The sequence below is a fragment of the Lotus japonicus genome, chromosome 4, assembly GCF_012489685.1.
Source record: "Lotus japonicus ecotype B-129 chromosome 4, LjGifu_v1.2".
NCBI classification, from domain to species: Eukaryota; Viridiplantae; Streptophyta; class Magnoliopsida; order Fabales; family Fabaceae; genus Lotus; species Lotus japonicus.
Window position 1 is genome coordinate 12,964,641 of NC_080044.1, and position 13,393 is coordinate 12,978,033.

The window sequence follows — 13,393 nt, forward strand, 5'->3', positions numbered from 1 at the left end:
AAAGCGTATGTTCCGAGAGCTGAAACTTAAGCCTGGAGGCGAAGTTGGCTTCGGAGGAAATGAAAAGGGTAAAATTGTTGGTACTGGTACTATCTGTGTAGATAGTAGTCCATGCATTGATAATGTTTTATTGGTAGACGGTTAACTTAACACATAACTTATTGTCTATAAGTCAATTAGCTGACAAGGGTTATGATGTTATATTCAATCAAAAGTCCTGCCGGGCTGTAAGTCAGATCGATGGCTCTGTTCTGTTTAACAGCAAGAGGAAGAACAACATTTATAAGATCAGATTATCTGAGTTGGAGGCTCAGAATGTGAAGTGCCTTCTGTCTGTTGATGAAGAGCAGTGGGTATGGCATAGACGGTTAGGGCATGCCAGTATGAGAAAGATTTCTCAGCTGAGCAAGCTAAACCTTGTCAGGGGCTTACCCAATCTGAAGTTCGCTTCAGACGCTCTTTGTGAAAGCATGTCAGAAAGGCAAATTCACAAAAGTCCCTTTCAAGGCAAAGAATGTTGTCTCAACCTCAAGGCCGTTAGAACTTCTGCATATCGACCTGTTTGGACCAGTGAAAATTGAGTCTATAGGTGGCAAGAGATATGGGATGGTTATCGTTGGATGACTATAGCCGCTGACAAGGGTAAAGTTTCTAACCCGCAAGGATGAGTCTCATGTTGTGTTCTCTACCTTCATTGCTCAAGTGCAAAACGAGAAGGCTTGTAGGATTGTGCGTGTCAGAAGTGACCATGGTGGAGAGTTTGAGAATGACAAGTTTGAGAGTCTGTTTGATTCCTATGGAATTGCACATGATTTCTCTTGTCCCAGAACTCCTCAACAAAACGGTGTGTTGAGAGGAAGAACAGAACTCTTCAGGAGATGGCTAGAACCATGCTCCAAGAAACTGGCATGGCTAAGCACTTTTGGGCAGAGGCAGTAAATACAGCATGTTACATTCAGAACAGAATCTCTGTGAGACCAATTCTGAATAAGACTCCTTATGAATTGTGGAAGAACATAAAACCCAACATTTCTTATTTTCATCCTTTTGGCTGTGTTTGTTATGTTCTCAATACTAAGGATAGATTGCATAAATTTGATGCTAAGTCTTCTAAGTGTCTATTGCTCGGTTACTCTGAGAGATCTAAAGGTTTTAGATTTTATAATACTGATGCTAAGACTATTGAAGAATCTATTCATGTTAGATTTGACGATAAGCTTGACTCTGACCAGTCAAAGCTAGTTGAAAAGTTTGCAGATTTAAGCATTAATGTTTCTGACAAAGGCAAAGCTCCAGAGGAAGTTGAGCCAGAGGAAGATGAACCAGAGGAAAGAAGCTGGTCCCTCTAACTCACAAACTCTGAAGAAGAGCAGAATCACTGCAGCTCACCCTAAGGAATTGATTCTGGGCAACAAAGACGAACCAGTCAGAACCAGATCTGCCTTCAGACCCTCTGAAGAGACCTTGCTGAGTCTGAAAGGATTGGTGTCCTTAATTGAACCCAAGTCCATAGATGAAGCTCTTCAGGACAAGGATTGGATTCTGGCCATGGAAGAAGAATTGAATCAATTTTCCAAGAACGATGTTTGGAGCTTAGTGAAGAAGCCTGAGAGTGTCCATGTTATTGGAACGAAGTGGGTATTCAGAAACAAGCTGAATGAGAAAGGAGATGTAGTCAGAAACAAGGCAAGGCTAGTTGCTCAAGGCTACAGCCAGCAGGAAGGAATAGACTACACTGAAACATTTGCTCCGGTAGCAAGACTGGAGGCAATTAGACTGTTGATCTCCTTCTCAGTAAATCACAACATAGTTCTACATCAGATGGACGTAAAGAGTGCCTTCCTAAATGGTTATATCTCAGAGGAAGTCTATGTTCATCAACCCCCAGGTTTTGAAGATGAAAAGAAACCAGACCATGTGTTCAAATTGAAGAAATCACTCTACGGTCTGAAGCAAGCTCCCAGAGCATGGTATGAGAGACTTAGCTCATTCCTTCTGGAGAATGAGTTTGTAAGGGGTAAAGTAGATACAACTCTTTTTTGCAAGACTTATAAAGATGATATCTTAATTGTGCAAATTTATGTTGATGATATTATATTTGGTTCTGCTAATCAATCTCTATGCAAAGAATTTTCTGAGATGATGCAGGCTGAATTTGAGATGAGTATGATGGGAGAATTAAAGTACTTTATGGGAATACAAGTTGATCAAACACCAGAAGGAACATATATCCATCAGAGCAAGTACACTAAAGAACTTCTGAAGAAGTTCAATATGCTGGAATCTACAGTGGCCAAGACTCCAATGCATCCTACATGCATTTTGGATAAAGAAGATAAAAGTGGTAAAGTATGTCAGAAGCTCTATCGTGGAATGATAGGTTCACTTCTATACTTAACTGCATCTAGGCCAGACATATTATTTAGTGTTCACTTATGTGCTCGTTTCCAATCAGATCCAAGGGAAACCCACTTAACTGCTGTTAAGAGGATCCTAAGGTATCTGAAAGGCACCACTAACCTTGGCTTGATGTATAAGAAAACATCAGAGTATAAGCTTTCAGGTTATTGTGATGCTGATTATGCTGGAGATAGAACAGAGAGAAAAAGTACTTCTGGAAATTGTCAATTTCTGGGGAGCAATCTAGTCTCATGGGCAAGCAAGAGGCAATCAACCATTGCACTATCAACTGCAGAGGCAGAATATATCTCAGCAGCAATATGCAGCACTCAGATGCTCTGGATGAAACATCAGCTGGAGGATTATCAGATCCTTGAGAGCAATATCCCAATCTATTGTGATAACACTGCTGCAATCTCATTGAGTAAGAATCCTATCTTGCATTCAAGGGCAAAGCACATTGAGGTAAAGCATCACTTTATTAGAGATTATGTACAGAAGGGCGTACTTCTTCTGAAGTTTGTTGATACTGACCATCAATGGGCAGATATCTTTACAAAGCCCTTAGCAGAGGATAGATTTAATTTTATTCTGAAAAATCTAAACATGGACTTTTGTCCAGAGTGAAGATGGATCAGAACCTCTGACTATGATACTTCTTGATCAGAAGATGTCTAGTCCAGAAGGTAACTCAATCAGAGTGTGTGTGCCCACTGGTACTGACTCTGAAGCTGAGACAACAACACGTGTGTCAGAATTTCTGATGCATAATTCCTTGTGCCCGTGTGACAGTCTGTTATGATTGCGTGTAGATATGCTTATCTCCTGTGTGTGATTGTGTATTTTACTGTTACTATCTATCTTTAATTTTCAACCGTTGATCTTAAAGTGCTTTTTGAATCAACAACGGTTATTTGATAAAACCCACTATACACACACGTTCTCTCTCACTTCCGGTTTTCACTCTCGCACTCTCTGCTTTTCAAAACCGCCTCTTTCTTGATTTCTCTCTCGATCTCTCTTCATCCTTCAAACTTCATCTTCTACCTCAAACCTTCAACCTCTTCAAAATGGTGAGACAAACCAGAAGATCTGCTGCAGATGCACCTCAGTTCCCTCACATGGTAGTCTGTTTGGCAACGGGTCAAAGGGGCTCTGAGAACCCGGCACAAGAACAAGTTCAAGCTCAAGAGCAGATTGTTCCTATTGCAGAACGGGGCTGTGCCGTTCACTGCGTATTTCCTCCTGAGGAACTCCAAGTCCTGGCAGAATGGAGATTCAACCTCGATAACTTGGCTGCAAATGGGTTTGATCTTCGTCCTGAAGTCCAAGCTCAAGGTTGGGGAAATTATTTCAACCGACTTCGAGGACCGGTGTATGAGAAACTGGTAAAGGAATTCTGGAAGCACGCAGACTGCGATGATACTCAAGTGGTCTCTCACATTCTTGGCAGGAAGATCATCATCACTGAGAAGTCATTCGTGAATCTGCTAGGAGCAGAAACTGCTTATGGGTATCGGTTCCAACTGACGGAATCCAAGCTGAAACCCAGCACCAAAGACAAAGTCAACAAGGCTCTGTACACCACCTTCAAACCGGGCAAGACGAGTTACAAGGTGATGGATCTTCATCCCAAACTAAGGATCTGGCACAAGATCCTGCTCAACTGCATAAACCAGAGACCGAAGGGCAGTTCCCTAGACTACATCAACTTCAACCAGAAGGCGATGTTGTTCTTCATCCAAAATCAGGAGAAGATCTGCCTTCCCTACTTCCTGTTCTCCTACTTGAAGGAATGCATCCGGAAGTCTCGCACCACCGCCTCCATCAAGTCTGCAATCAAATATATCCCTTTTGGGAGGCTGCTCTCAGACTTTCTCATTGAAAGCAACTTGGTGCAAGATTTGATCAATGCTGGTTGCACAGAGGATTTGAGCACCATTGTCAGTGATGTCTTCACTGCAAATTCTCTGAAGAAGATGGGTTTGGTCCAGAAGAAGATTGCTCCTGCTCATGAAGACACATCTTCTGAGATCAGAGGAAGAAGAATGCCTCTGAATGACTACCCTCTGTGGACTCAAGCAGACCATCCTGACGCCATCAGATGCTATGTTGAAGACCTCAGGGCTCAAGGATTCGAGATTGACCTTGATGATTTCATCAGCAGACTTCCACCAGCTCCAGAGTTTCCTTCTCCTCCCAAGAAGAAAACCAAGAGGAAGATGGTTCTGGAAGAATCCTCAGAGGAATCTGATGTCCCTCTGGTCAAGAAGACGAAGAGCAAGCCTGATGATGGTGATGATAGTGATAGTGAGGATGGTCCTCCAAAGAAGAAGCAGAAGAAGGTCAGAATCGTGGTGAAGCCTACTCGGGTGGAACCAGCTGCTGCAGTGGTCAGAAGGACTGAACCTCCTGCCAGAGTGACTCGATCATCAGCACATTCAAGTAAGCCTGCACTTGCTTCTGATGATGATTTGAATTTATTTGATGCACTTCCTATTTCTGCCTTGCTTCAACACTCCTCAAATCCCCTCACTCCTATTCCTGAATCCCAGCCAGCCGCACAAACCACCACTCCACCACATTCCCCAAGATCTTCCTTCTTTCAACCTTCTCCTACTGAAGCACCTCTCTGGAATTTGCTTCAGAACCAACCCTCTAGGTCAGAAGATCCAACCTCTCTCATTACCATTCCATACGACCCATTATCTTCTGAACCCATCATCCATGACCAACCCGAGCCCAACCAAACAGAACCACAACCCAAAACGTCTGATCACTCTGCTCCCAGAGCATCAGCACGTCCTGCTGTCAGAACCACGGATACAGACTCTTCAACCGCCTTTACACCTGTATCCTTCCCAACCAATGTTATTGACTCTTCTCCCTCCAATAACTCTGAATCAATTAGAAAATTCATGGAGGTTAGAAAAGAGAAGGTGTCTGCCTTGGAAGAGTATTACCTTACCTGTCCAAGCCCTAGGAGATATCCTGGCCCTAGACCTGAACGTCTAGTTGACCCAGATGAACCTATCTTGGCCAATCCTATCCAAGAGGCAGACCCCTTAGTTCAACAAGCTCACCCTGTCCCTGACCAACAAGAGCCCATTCAACCAGACCCTAAACCCGAACAATCAGTGTCTAACCAATCCTCGGTTAGATCACCTCACCCTCTGGTTGAAACTTCAGACCCTCACCTTGGAACCTCTGAACCCAATGCTCCCATGATTAACATTGGTTCTCCACAAGGTGCCTCTGAAGCTCATAGCAGCAATCACCCAGCCTCTCCTGCACCCAACCTCTCCATAATTCCCTATACTCACCTTCAACCCACATCTCTCTCTGAGTGCATCAATATCTTCTATCATGAAGCCTCCTTGAGGCTCCGCAATGTGCACGGTCAGACTGATCTCAGTGAGAATGCTGAAAATGTGGCTGATGAGTGGAACAATCTGAGCACTTGGCTAGTGGCTCAAGTTCCGATTATGATGCAGCTCCTGCATGCAGAGGGCAGTCAGAGCATTGAGGCTGCAAAGCAAAGGTTTGCTAGAAGGGTGGCTCTTCATGAACTAGAACAGAGAAATAAGCTTCTTGAAGCTATTGAAGAAGCCAAGAGAAAGAAAGAACAAGCAGAAGAAGCTGCACGTCAAGCAGCAGCTCAGGCTGAACAAGCCAGACTTGAGGCAGAGCGTCTTGAAGCTGAGGCTGAGGCAGAGCGACTTGCACCAGTTGTGTTTACTCATGCTGCTTCTGCTTCCATTCCAGAACCTCAAGCTGCTCAGAATGTTCCTTCCAGCTCTACTCAGACAAGCTCATCCAGACTCGACATCATGGAACAACGTCTTGACACTCATGAATCCATGCTGATTGAGATGAAGCAAATGATGATGGAACTTCTGCGCCGCACTGACAAACCTTAGTTTTAGGATCTCTTCTTTTTCTTTCTTTTTATCTAACGTTGTTTTACTTAAATTCTGTTTCTTGTTATTTATTTATTCTCTTTTGTTCGTTTGTGATTATATATGCATAACTATATACTTATGTCACATATGTTTGCTAAACTCGTTTTATTCATCATTGTTTTGTGTTTACATCATATTTCTTTCCATCATATAATCTAGAATGGAGGATCTCTCCTCATTCTTCTGCACTCCTGGCGCTGCTCTGACCTATCCTTCTCCAGACGCTCCAGTACATGCTGGATGTTGCTGAGCCTGATCTTTAGCTCATCCCTCTCCAGAATCTCTTCTGAAGTCTTGAGCTTCTCTTCCAAACTCTCTTTCTCTTCCAGCAGCTTGAGTTCAAGCCGGCTGAGTTCTTGCACCTCCTCCACGAAGGCAAGAAATTCCTTCAGGTCTCTCTCCAACTCTGGACGCAGGTCCTCTTCCAGCAGTGTCCGTGTCAGCTCCGCGATGGTAGTTGCACCCTCTGGATGCCTGATGTTCAGGAACAAGTCCTCTTCAAAGGCCTTCTTCCTCAGCTCTTCTAGTGCTACGTTGTATGATGCCATTTTTTTCTTACTGAAAATTATTCGAGGTGTGAAGCTTACCTTTCTCTCCAACGCTTTTTATAGGCTTCACTTTCTCTCTGAAAGTTAATGCTCTTACAGTTTCTCGAGGTTAAGTTCTTGGTAACTGGCCCTTCTATTTACTCACTTGACCGGTGGTAAACGTTCATCCCTTGCATTAACTCTTCTATTTATTTTCGCCTAACTCTGATTCTTACATCATTTTCATTTTCTTTTAAACTTAGACCTTCTCTAAGGGGGAGTACCTTGTACTTCAAGCTAAGTTTTTCACACCCCAAGCTTTTTGCTTATGACAAAAAGGGGGAGTAAACCCAGTTTTTGATTTGTAAGATGTGTTAGTGTGACTTATTTTTCTTTTGGAGATTTTAAGAGTTCCATCTTCATGACCATAGATGTGTCACTGGGCAAATACAAGGAATACATTTCACTTCTTCTGAAGTGATTCTAAGTTGACTCTGATACCCAAGACTCTGATACCTTGTCCCTGACTCTGATCACTTATGCGCTCTGATTATTCGTTTTTCATCTATGTCATAAGCTTTTCACACTGAACTCTTATATGTTTTAGCTCAGAATCTAGACTTTACTAACGTTTTCATCAAGTAATAGATTCAGGGGGAGCTAAGCTCAGAATCAAGCAGTGACTTGAATTCATAATGAGCAAGATAAACTATTCACATCAGGATAAGTCTTATTCTATATCTCTAAACTCTGAGTGAATTCAGTTTAATGTTTAAGAATTGTTCATCAAAAATCTTAGTTTTGTCATCATCAAAAAGGGGGAGATTGTAAGATCAAGTTTTGATCTAGTAGTACAACTCTATGTTTTGATGATTACAAGTTAACCTTTTGATATGAACAATTGTGGTACTCTAACGTGTTTTTCTGAGTGTGCTATTTACAGGCTCTGACCTCAACTTAATCTCACACAAATCAGAAGCACTGTGTATAAAGGGTAACCCAAGCAACGCTTTCGCATTCACCATGTTCAGTATGAACAGTGGAAAAGCTTCAGAAGTTCTGAAGCTATACAAACTCTGATGTGGACTCAGTCGCTAGAAGCTCTGAAGATCCAGAAGTTCTGATAACCAAGAAACACTGAAGGTTCAGATGTTCTGATGGTGTAGAAGACTCTGAAGATCCAGAAGCTGAATAGTGGAAACTCTGAAGTCCAAAAGCAAGAAACTCTGAAGGCCATGTTCTTCCCTCTGAGTTCAGAATCAGAAGATACAATGGTCGGAGGATCTGTGCTTTCCCTCTGACTCTGATCAACCGGCTTCACAAGTTCCAATATGAAGTATTCCCCTGATCAGAAGTCTCCTAGGTTAAAAGGTCAAGTCGCTATCCAAGTACAAAAGCAAGTGTACCTTCCTGACGACCTACCTAACGTTCTCAGCCACAGCAGAAGCTGGATTTTCCAGAACTGCCCTCTAACGGTAGCATTTCCCATGCAACGCTCAACCCTAATCCTTGGAGTATATATAGAGGCTGAAGATTGAAAGAAGCGGCTAAGAAACTAAGAAAAAGAAATACACACACGCAAGACATATTCAAACTATTCTAAGCTTTCTTTCATCTGAAATTCATTGAGTTTACAATTAGCTTTTTAGAAGCAAATCTCTTGTAAACAATTCTTTGATAAACAGTTTGTTTAGTTCCTTTAGGAGATCAAGGTTGATCGGATCCTAGAGAAGACTAAGAGAGTGAATCTTAGTGTGAGCTAAGTCAGTGTAATTGTTAGTCACTTGTAGGTTTCAAGTGCAGTTGTAACTCTTACCTGATTAGTGGATTGCCTTCATTCTAAGAAGGAAGAAATCACCTTAACGGGTGGACTGGAGTAGCTTGAGTGATTTATCAAGTGAACCAGGATAAAATCCTTGTGTGCTTTTCTATCTCTTATCTTTAGCACTTAAGTTCTCGAAAGATTTGTCAAAATCTTTAAGGTGGAAGTTTTGTTCTGAAAACGTTATTCAAACCCCCCCCTTTCTACCGTTTTTCATACCTTCAGATGTATGATGCCATTTTTTCACTGAAACTTGTTCGAGGTGTGAAGCTTACCTCTCTCTCCAACACTTTATATAGGCTTCACTTTCTCTCTGAAAGTTAATGCTCCTACGGTTTCTCGAGGTTAAGTTCTTGGTAACTGACCCTTCTCTTTACTCACTTGACCGGTGGTCCACGTTCTTCTCTTGCATTAACTCTTCTATTTATTTCGCCTAACTCTGATTCTTGCATCGTTTTCATTTCCTTTCAACTTAGACCTTCTCTAAGGGGGAGTACCTTGTACTTCAAGCTAATTTTTTCACACCCCAAGCTTTTTGCTTATGACAAAAAGGGGGAGTAAACCCAGTTTTTGATGTGTAAGATGTGTTAATGTGATTTATTTTTTTCTTTTGGAGAATTTAAGAGTTCCACCTTCATGACCATAGATGTGTCACTGGGCAAATACAAGGAATACATTTCACTTCTTCTGAAGTGATTCTAAGTTGACTCTGATACCCAAGACTCTGATACCTTGTTCATGACTCTGATTACTTATGCGCTCTGATTACTCGATTTTCATCTATGTCATAAGTTTTTCACTCTGAACTCTTATATCATTTAGCTCAGAATCTAGACTTTACTAACGTTTTCATCAAGTATTAGATTCAGGGGGAGCTAAGCTCAGAATCAAGCAGTGACTTGAATGAGCAAGATAAACTATTCACATCAGGATAAGTATTATTCTATATCTCTAAACTCTGAGTGAATTCAGTTTAATGTTTAAGAATTGTTCATCAAAAATCTTAGTTTTGTCATCATCAAAAAGGGGGAGATTGTAAGATCAAAGTTTTGATCTAGTAGTACAACTCTATGTTTTGATGATTACAAGTTAACCTTTTGATATGAACAATTGTGGTACTCTAAAGTGTTTTTCTGAGTGTGCTATTTACAGGCTCTGACCTCAACTCAATCTCACACAAATCAGAAGCACTGTGTATAAAGAGCTACCCAAGCAACGCTTTCGCATTCACCATGTTCAGTATGAACAGTGGAAAAGCTTCAGAAGTTCTGAAGTTATACAAACTCTGATGTGGACTCAGTCACGAGAAGCTCTGAAGATCCAGAAAGTCTGATAACCAAGAAACACTGAAGGCTCAGATGTTCTGATGGTGTAGAAGACTCTGAAGATCCAGAAGCTGATTAGTGAAGTTCTGATGTCCAGAAGCAAGATACTCTGAAGACCATGTTCTTCCCTCTGAGTTCAGAATCAGAAGAAACAATGGTCAGAGGATCTGGGCTTTCCCTCTGACTCTGATCAACCGGCTTCACCAGTTCCAATATGAAGCATTCCCCTGATCAGAAGTCTCCTAGGTTTAAAGGTCGCGTCGCTATCCAAGTACAAAAGCATATGTACTATCCTGACGACCTACCTAACAGTCTCAGACACAGCAGAAGCTGGATTTTCCAGAACTGCCCTCCAACGGTAGCATTTCCCATGCAACGCTCAACCCTAATCCTTGGAGTATATAAAGAGGCTGAAGACTGAAAGAAACGACGAGAAGCATTCACATACGCGCAAGACAGTCTTAAATTCTTCTAAGTTTTCTTTCATCTGAAATTCATTGAGTTTACTATTAGCTTTTTAGAAGCAAATCTCTTGTAAACAATTCTTTGATAAACAGTTTGTTTAGTTCCTTTAGGAGATCAAGGTTGATCGGATCCTAGAGAAGACTAAGAGAGTGAATCTTAGTGTGAGCTAAGTCAGTGTAATTGTTAGTCACTTGTAGGTTTCAAGTGCAGTTGTAACTCTTACCTGATTAGTGGATTGCCTTCATTCTAAGAAGGAAGAAATCACCTTAACGGGTGGACTGGAGTAGCTTGAGTGATTTATCAAGTGAACCAGGATAAAATCCTTGTGTGCTTTTCTATCTCTTATCTTTAGCACTTAAGTTCTCGAAAGATTTGTCAAAATCTTTAAGGTGGAAGTTTTATACTGAAAACGTTATTCAAACCCCCCCTTTCTACCGTTTTTCATACCTTCAGATCATTTTCAGGCTGTCAAACGCATTCTTCGTTATGTCTGTGGCACGCAGCACTTTGGTCTTACGTTTCGTCGTACCTCCTCTCCTGCTGTGCTTGGTTATAGTGATGCTGATTGGGCTCGCTGCACTGACACTCGCCGCTCCACTTATGGCTACACCATCTTTCTTGGTGATAATCTCTTGTCTTGGAGTGTCAAGAAACAACCTACTGTTGCTCGCTCTAGTTGTGAATCTGAGTACCGAGCTATGGCAAATACTGCTTCTGAGCTCGTTTGGTTGCTTAATCTTTTTCATGAGCTTCGTGTTCGCTTATCAGCGACTCCTCTTCTTCTTAGTGACAACCAGAGTGCTTTGTTTATGGCTCAAAATCCGGTTGCTCATAAACATGCCAAACACATTGACTTGGATTGTCACTTCGTCCGTGAGCTGGTTTCCTCTGGTCGATTAGATGTTCGCCATGTACCCACTTCTCTCCAGCTTGCTGATTTTTTCACTAAGGCGTTACCTCGTCCGTTGTTTGAACTCTTTAGATCCAAGCTTCGCGTTGTTGTTAATCCAAAGCTAAGCTTGACGGGGGATGTTAGAGATAAATATGTGTAATATCCTACGGGATATTCTCTTTCTTATTATTTATATATTTTGTACTATGTCTCATAATATTCCTTAGAATATTCTGTAATTTCTTGATTATAAATAATATTGTCTACCTCACACAATTTGTGGTGAGAGTATCCAATCTTACAGATAGTCTCTAGAAGAATATAATATCCTTATAGTTCTTGATTATGTGAGTGTAAAGCCATCGGTAACTGATTTCCAAATTTTTTAATATCCTTATTACGAGACAATTTTGAATTTTAAAATTATCGACGTCTTTGGCCGTCAATAAAGTCATCAGTAGATTGATTGTAACTAATTCTGCCAAAAAAATTATTTAACACCAAGTTACCGACGACCCTCGATAACATAATTATTTTTTTATGTTTTGTAAAAAACACGTGACAGATCAGATGACCTGACCTTAGTAACAACGAGATTTTTTTCGACAATTTTTAGGTCGCATGTGAAAAGCGGTGTGTAATACAGTATTTTCTTGTAGTATAAGAAATGGTTGAATTGTGGTTATAAAATTCTTTTGAAACCCTTAAGAAATTTTCCTATATACTTTGTCTATTTAGATTAGCTGGTGCTGAATAAGAGAATCAACAAAAAGCCTTTTCCGAAGTTCAGCATATGACAGAAATGATAAGAGAAAGAGAAGATTATACAAGCGAGAATTTAACACCGATTTGCTCAAACCCTGAGCTACATCTATTACCCCTTAGCGTCAAAGGGGGTTCTCCATTAACTTCTGCTTTCACCCCTTCCTTGGCCATGTAGTATTTCCCTAGTCTTTTCAAGGCAACTAGTCTTTGATTAACCTCTTCAAGCTAAATCCTTTGGGAAAATGGGTAGTAGCTTGAATTAGGAAAGACATTTTAGTCCTTATTAGAGCCTGATTCAGAAGATGCAGGGCGCAAACACTTCGATGCTAGGCCAACGAAGCCCAATCTCGTGTTCACGAGGGTCATCTCCTTACAAAACTCTTTACCACCTTCATGTGAAGTTGATATATAAGCTATTACAAGATTCATCATACTGACAATGTGAGACTTCAAACTTTTGAAATATACACAATTTTCCAACGTAAGATAAGGGGATTTATAATTTTACAATTTTTTATTTATTTTCTATAAAAATCCTATGATACATTAAAATGGACTAAGTTATGCATATGAGTAAATTAAACAATCCTTATTTTAAATGATCCAATTCCATAATTCCACTGATATACTCTGTGATGAACCATATCTGTGAGAGTGAGCACCAAAAAAACACATCATTTAACCGGGGTTATTTTTTACATTTACTGAGGTTCATTTAGCGGAGGTTTGAAAAACCGTTCCAGTTACACTCGCCATACGCATAATGCGGCGGTTTTTGTAGTGGAGATAGATTGAGGGAGTGATTAGATAATATGTATGAAGAAATACCTTAGACTATTGTAGTAGTAGTAGTAGTCCTGCATTGGGTAACATGCTAGATAAAAATCAAGGGCATGTTATTTCTGGTATGGATTTTGATATTGATTAATCTCACAGAGAATGGATGCGTAAAGAGAGGAGTAATGATATATACACACCTCATTTTTTAAACACTTCATTTCCACCTCTTTTTGTTTCTATCTCTCTCATCTTATCATTTATCACATCTCATACTTTCTCTCTCTTACTTTTTCTTTTCTTCCTATCTCTCTCTTCATTCCACCTCTTCCACCTCAAATGAGAGGTGTGTAAGTAACATTATTGTAAAGAGAGAGATCAAGGGTTATCAGTGGGGACCAAGGAGATGTGACAATAACATAGTCTAGAGAGGACAATAAATTAATAGTAATTTTTTT

The 13,393-nt window shown here is 40.7% G+C and overlaps 1 protein-coding gene across 1 annotated transcript in view; it reads left to right on the forward strand.

The window, feature by feature from the left end:
• Nucleotides 1–11,553, forward strand: part of LOC130712328 (uncharacterized) — a 46,803-nt gene extending 35,250 nt beyond the window's left edge. Inside the window, exon 7 of the mRNA XM_057562166.1 lies at nt 11,005–11,553. Within this exon, the coding sequence (XP_057418149.1) occupies nt 11,005–11,553 (549 nt within the window). The remainder of the gene's footprint in view (nt 1–11,004) is intronic.
• Nucleotides 11,554–13,393: the final 1,840 nt, after the last annotated feature.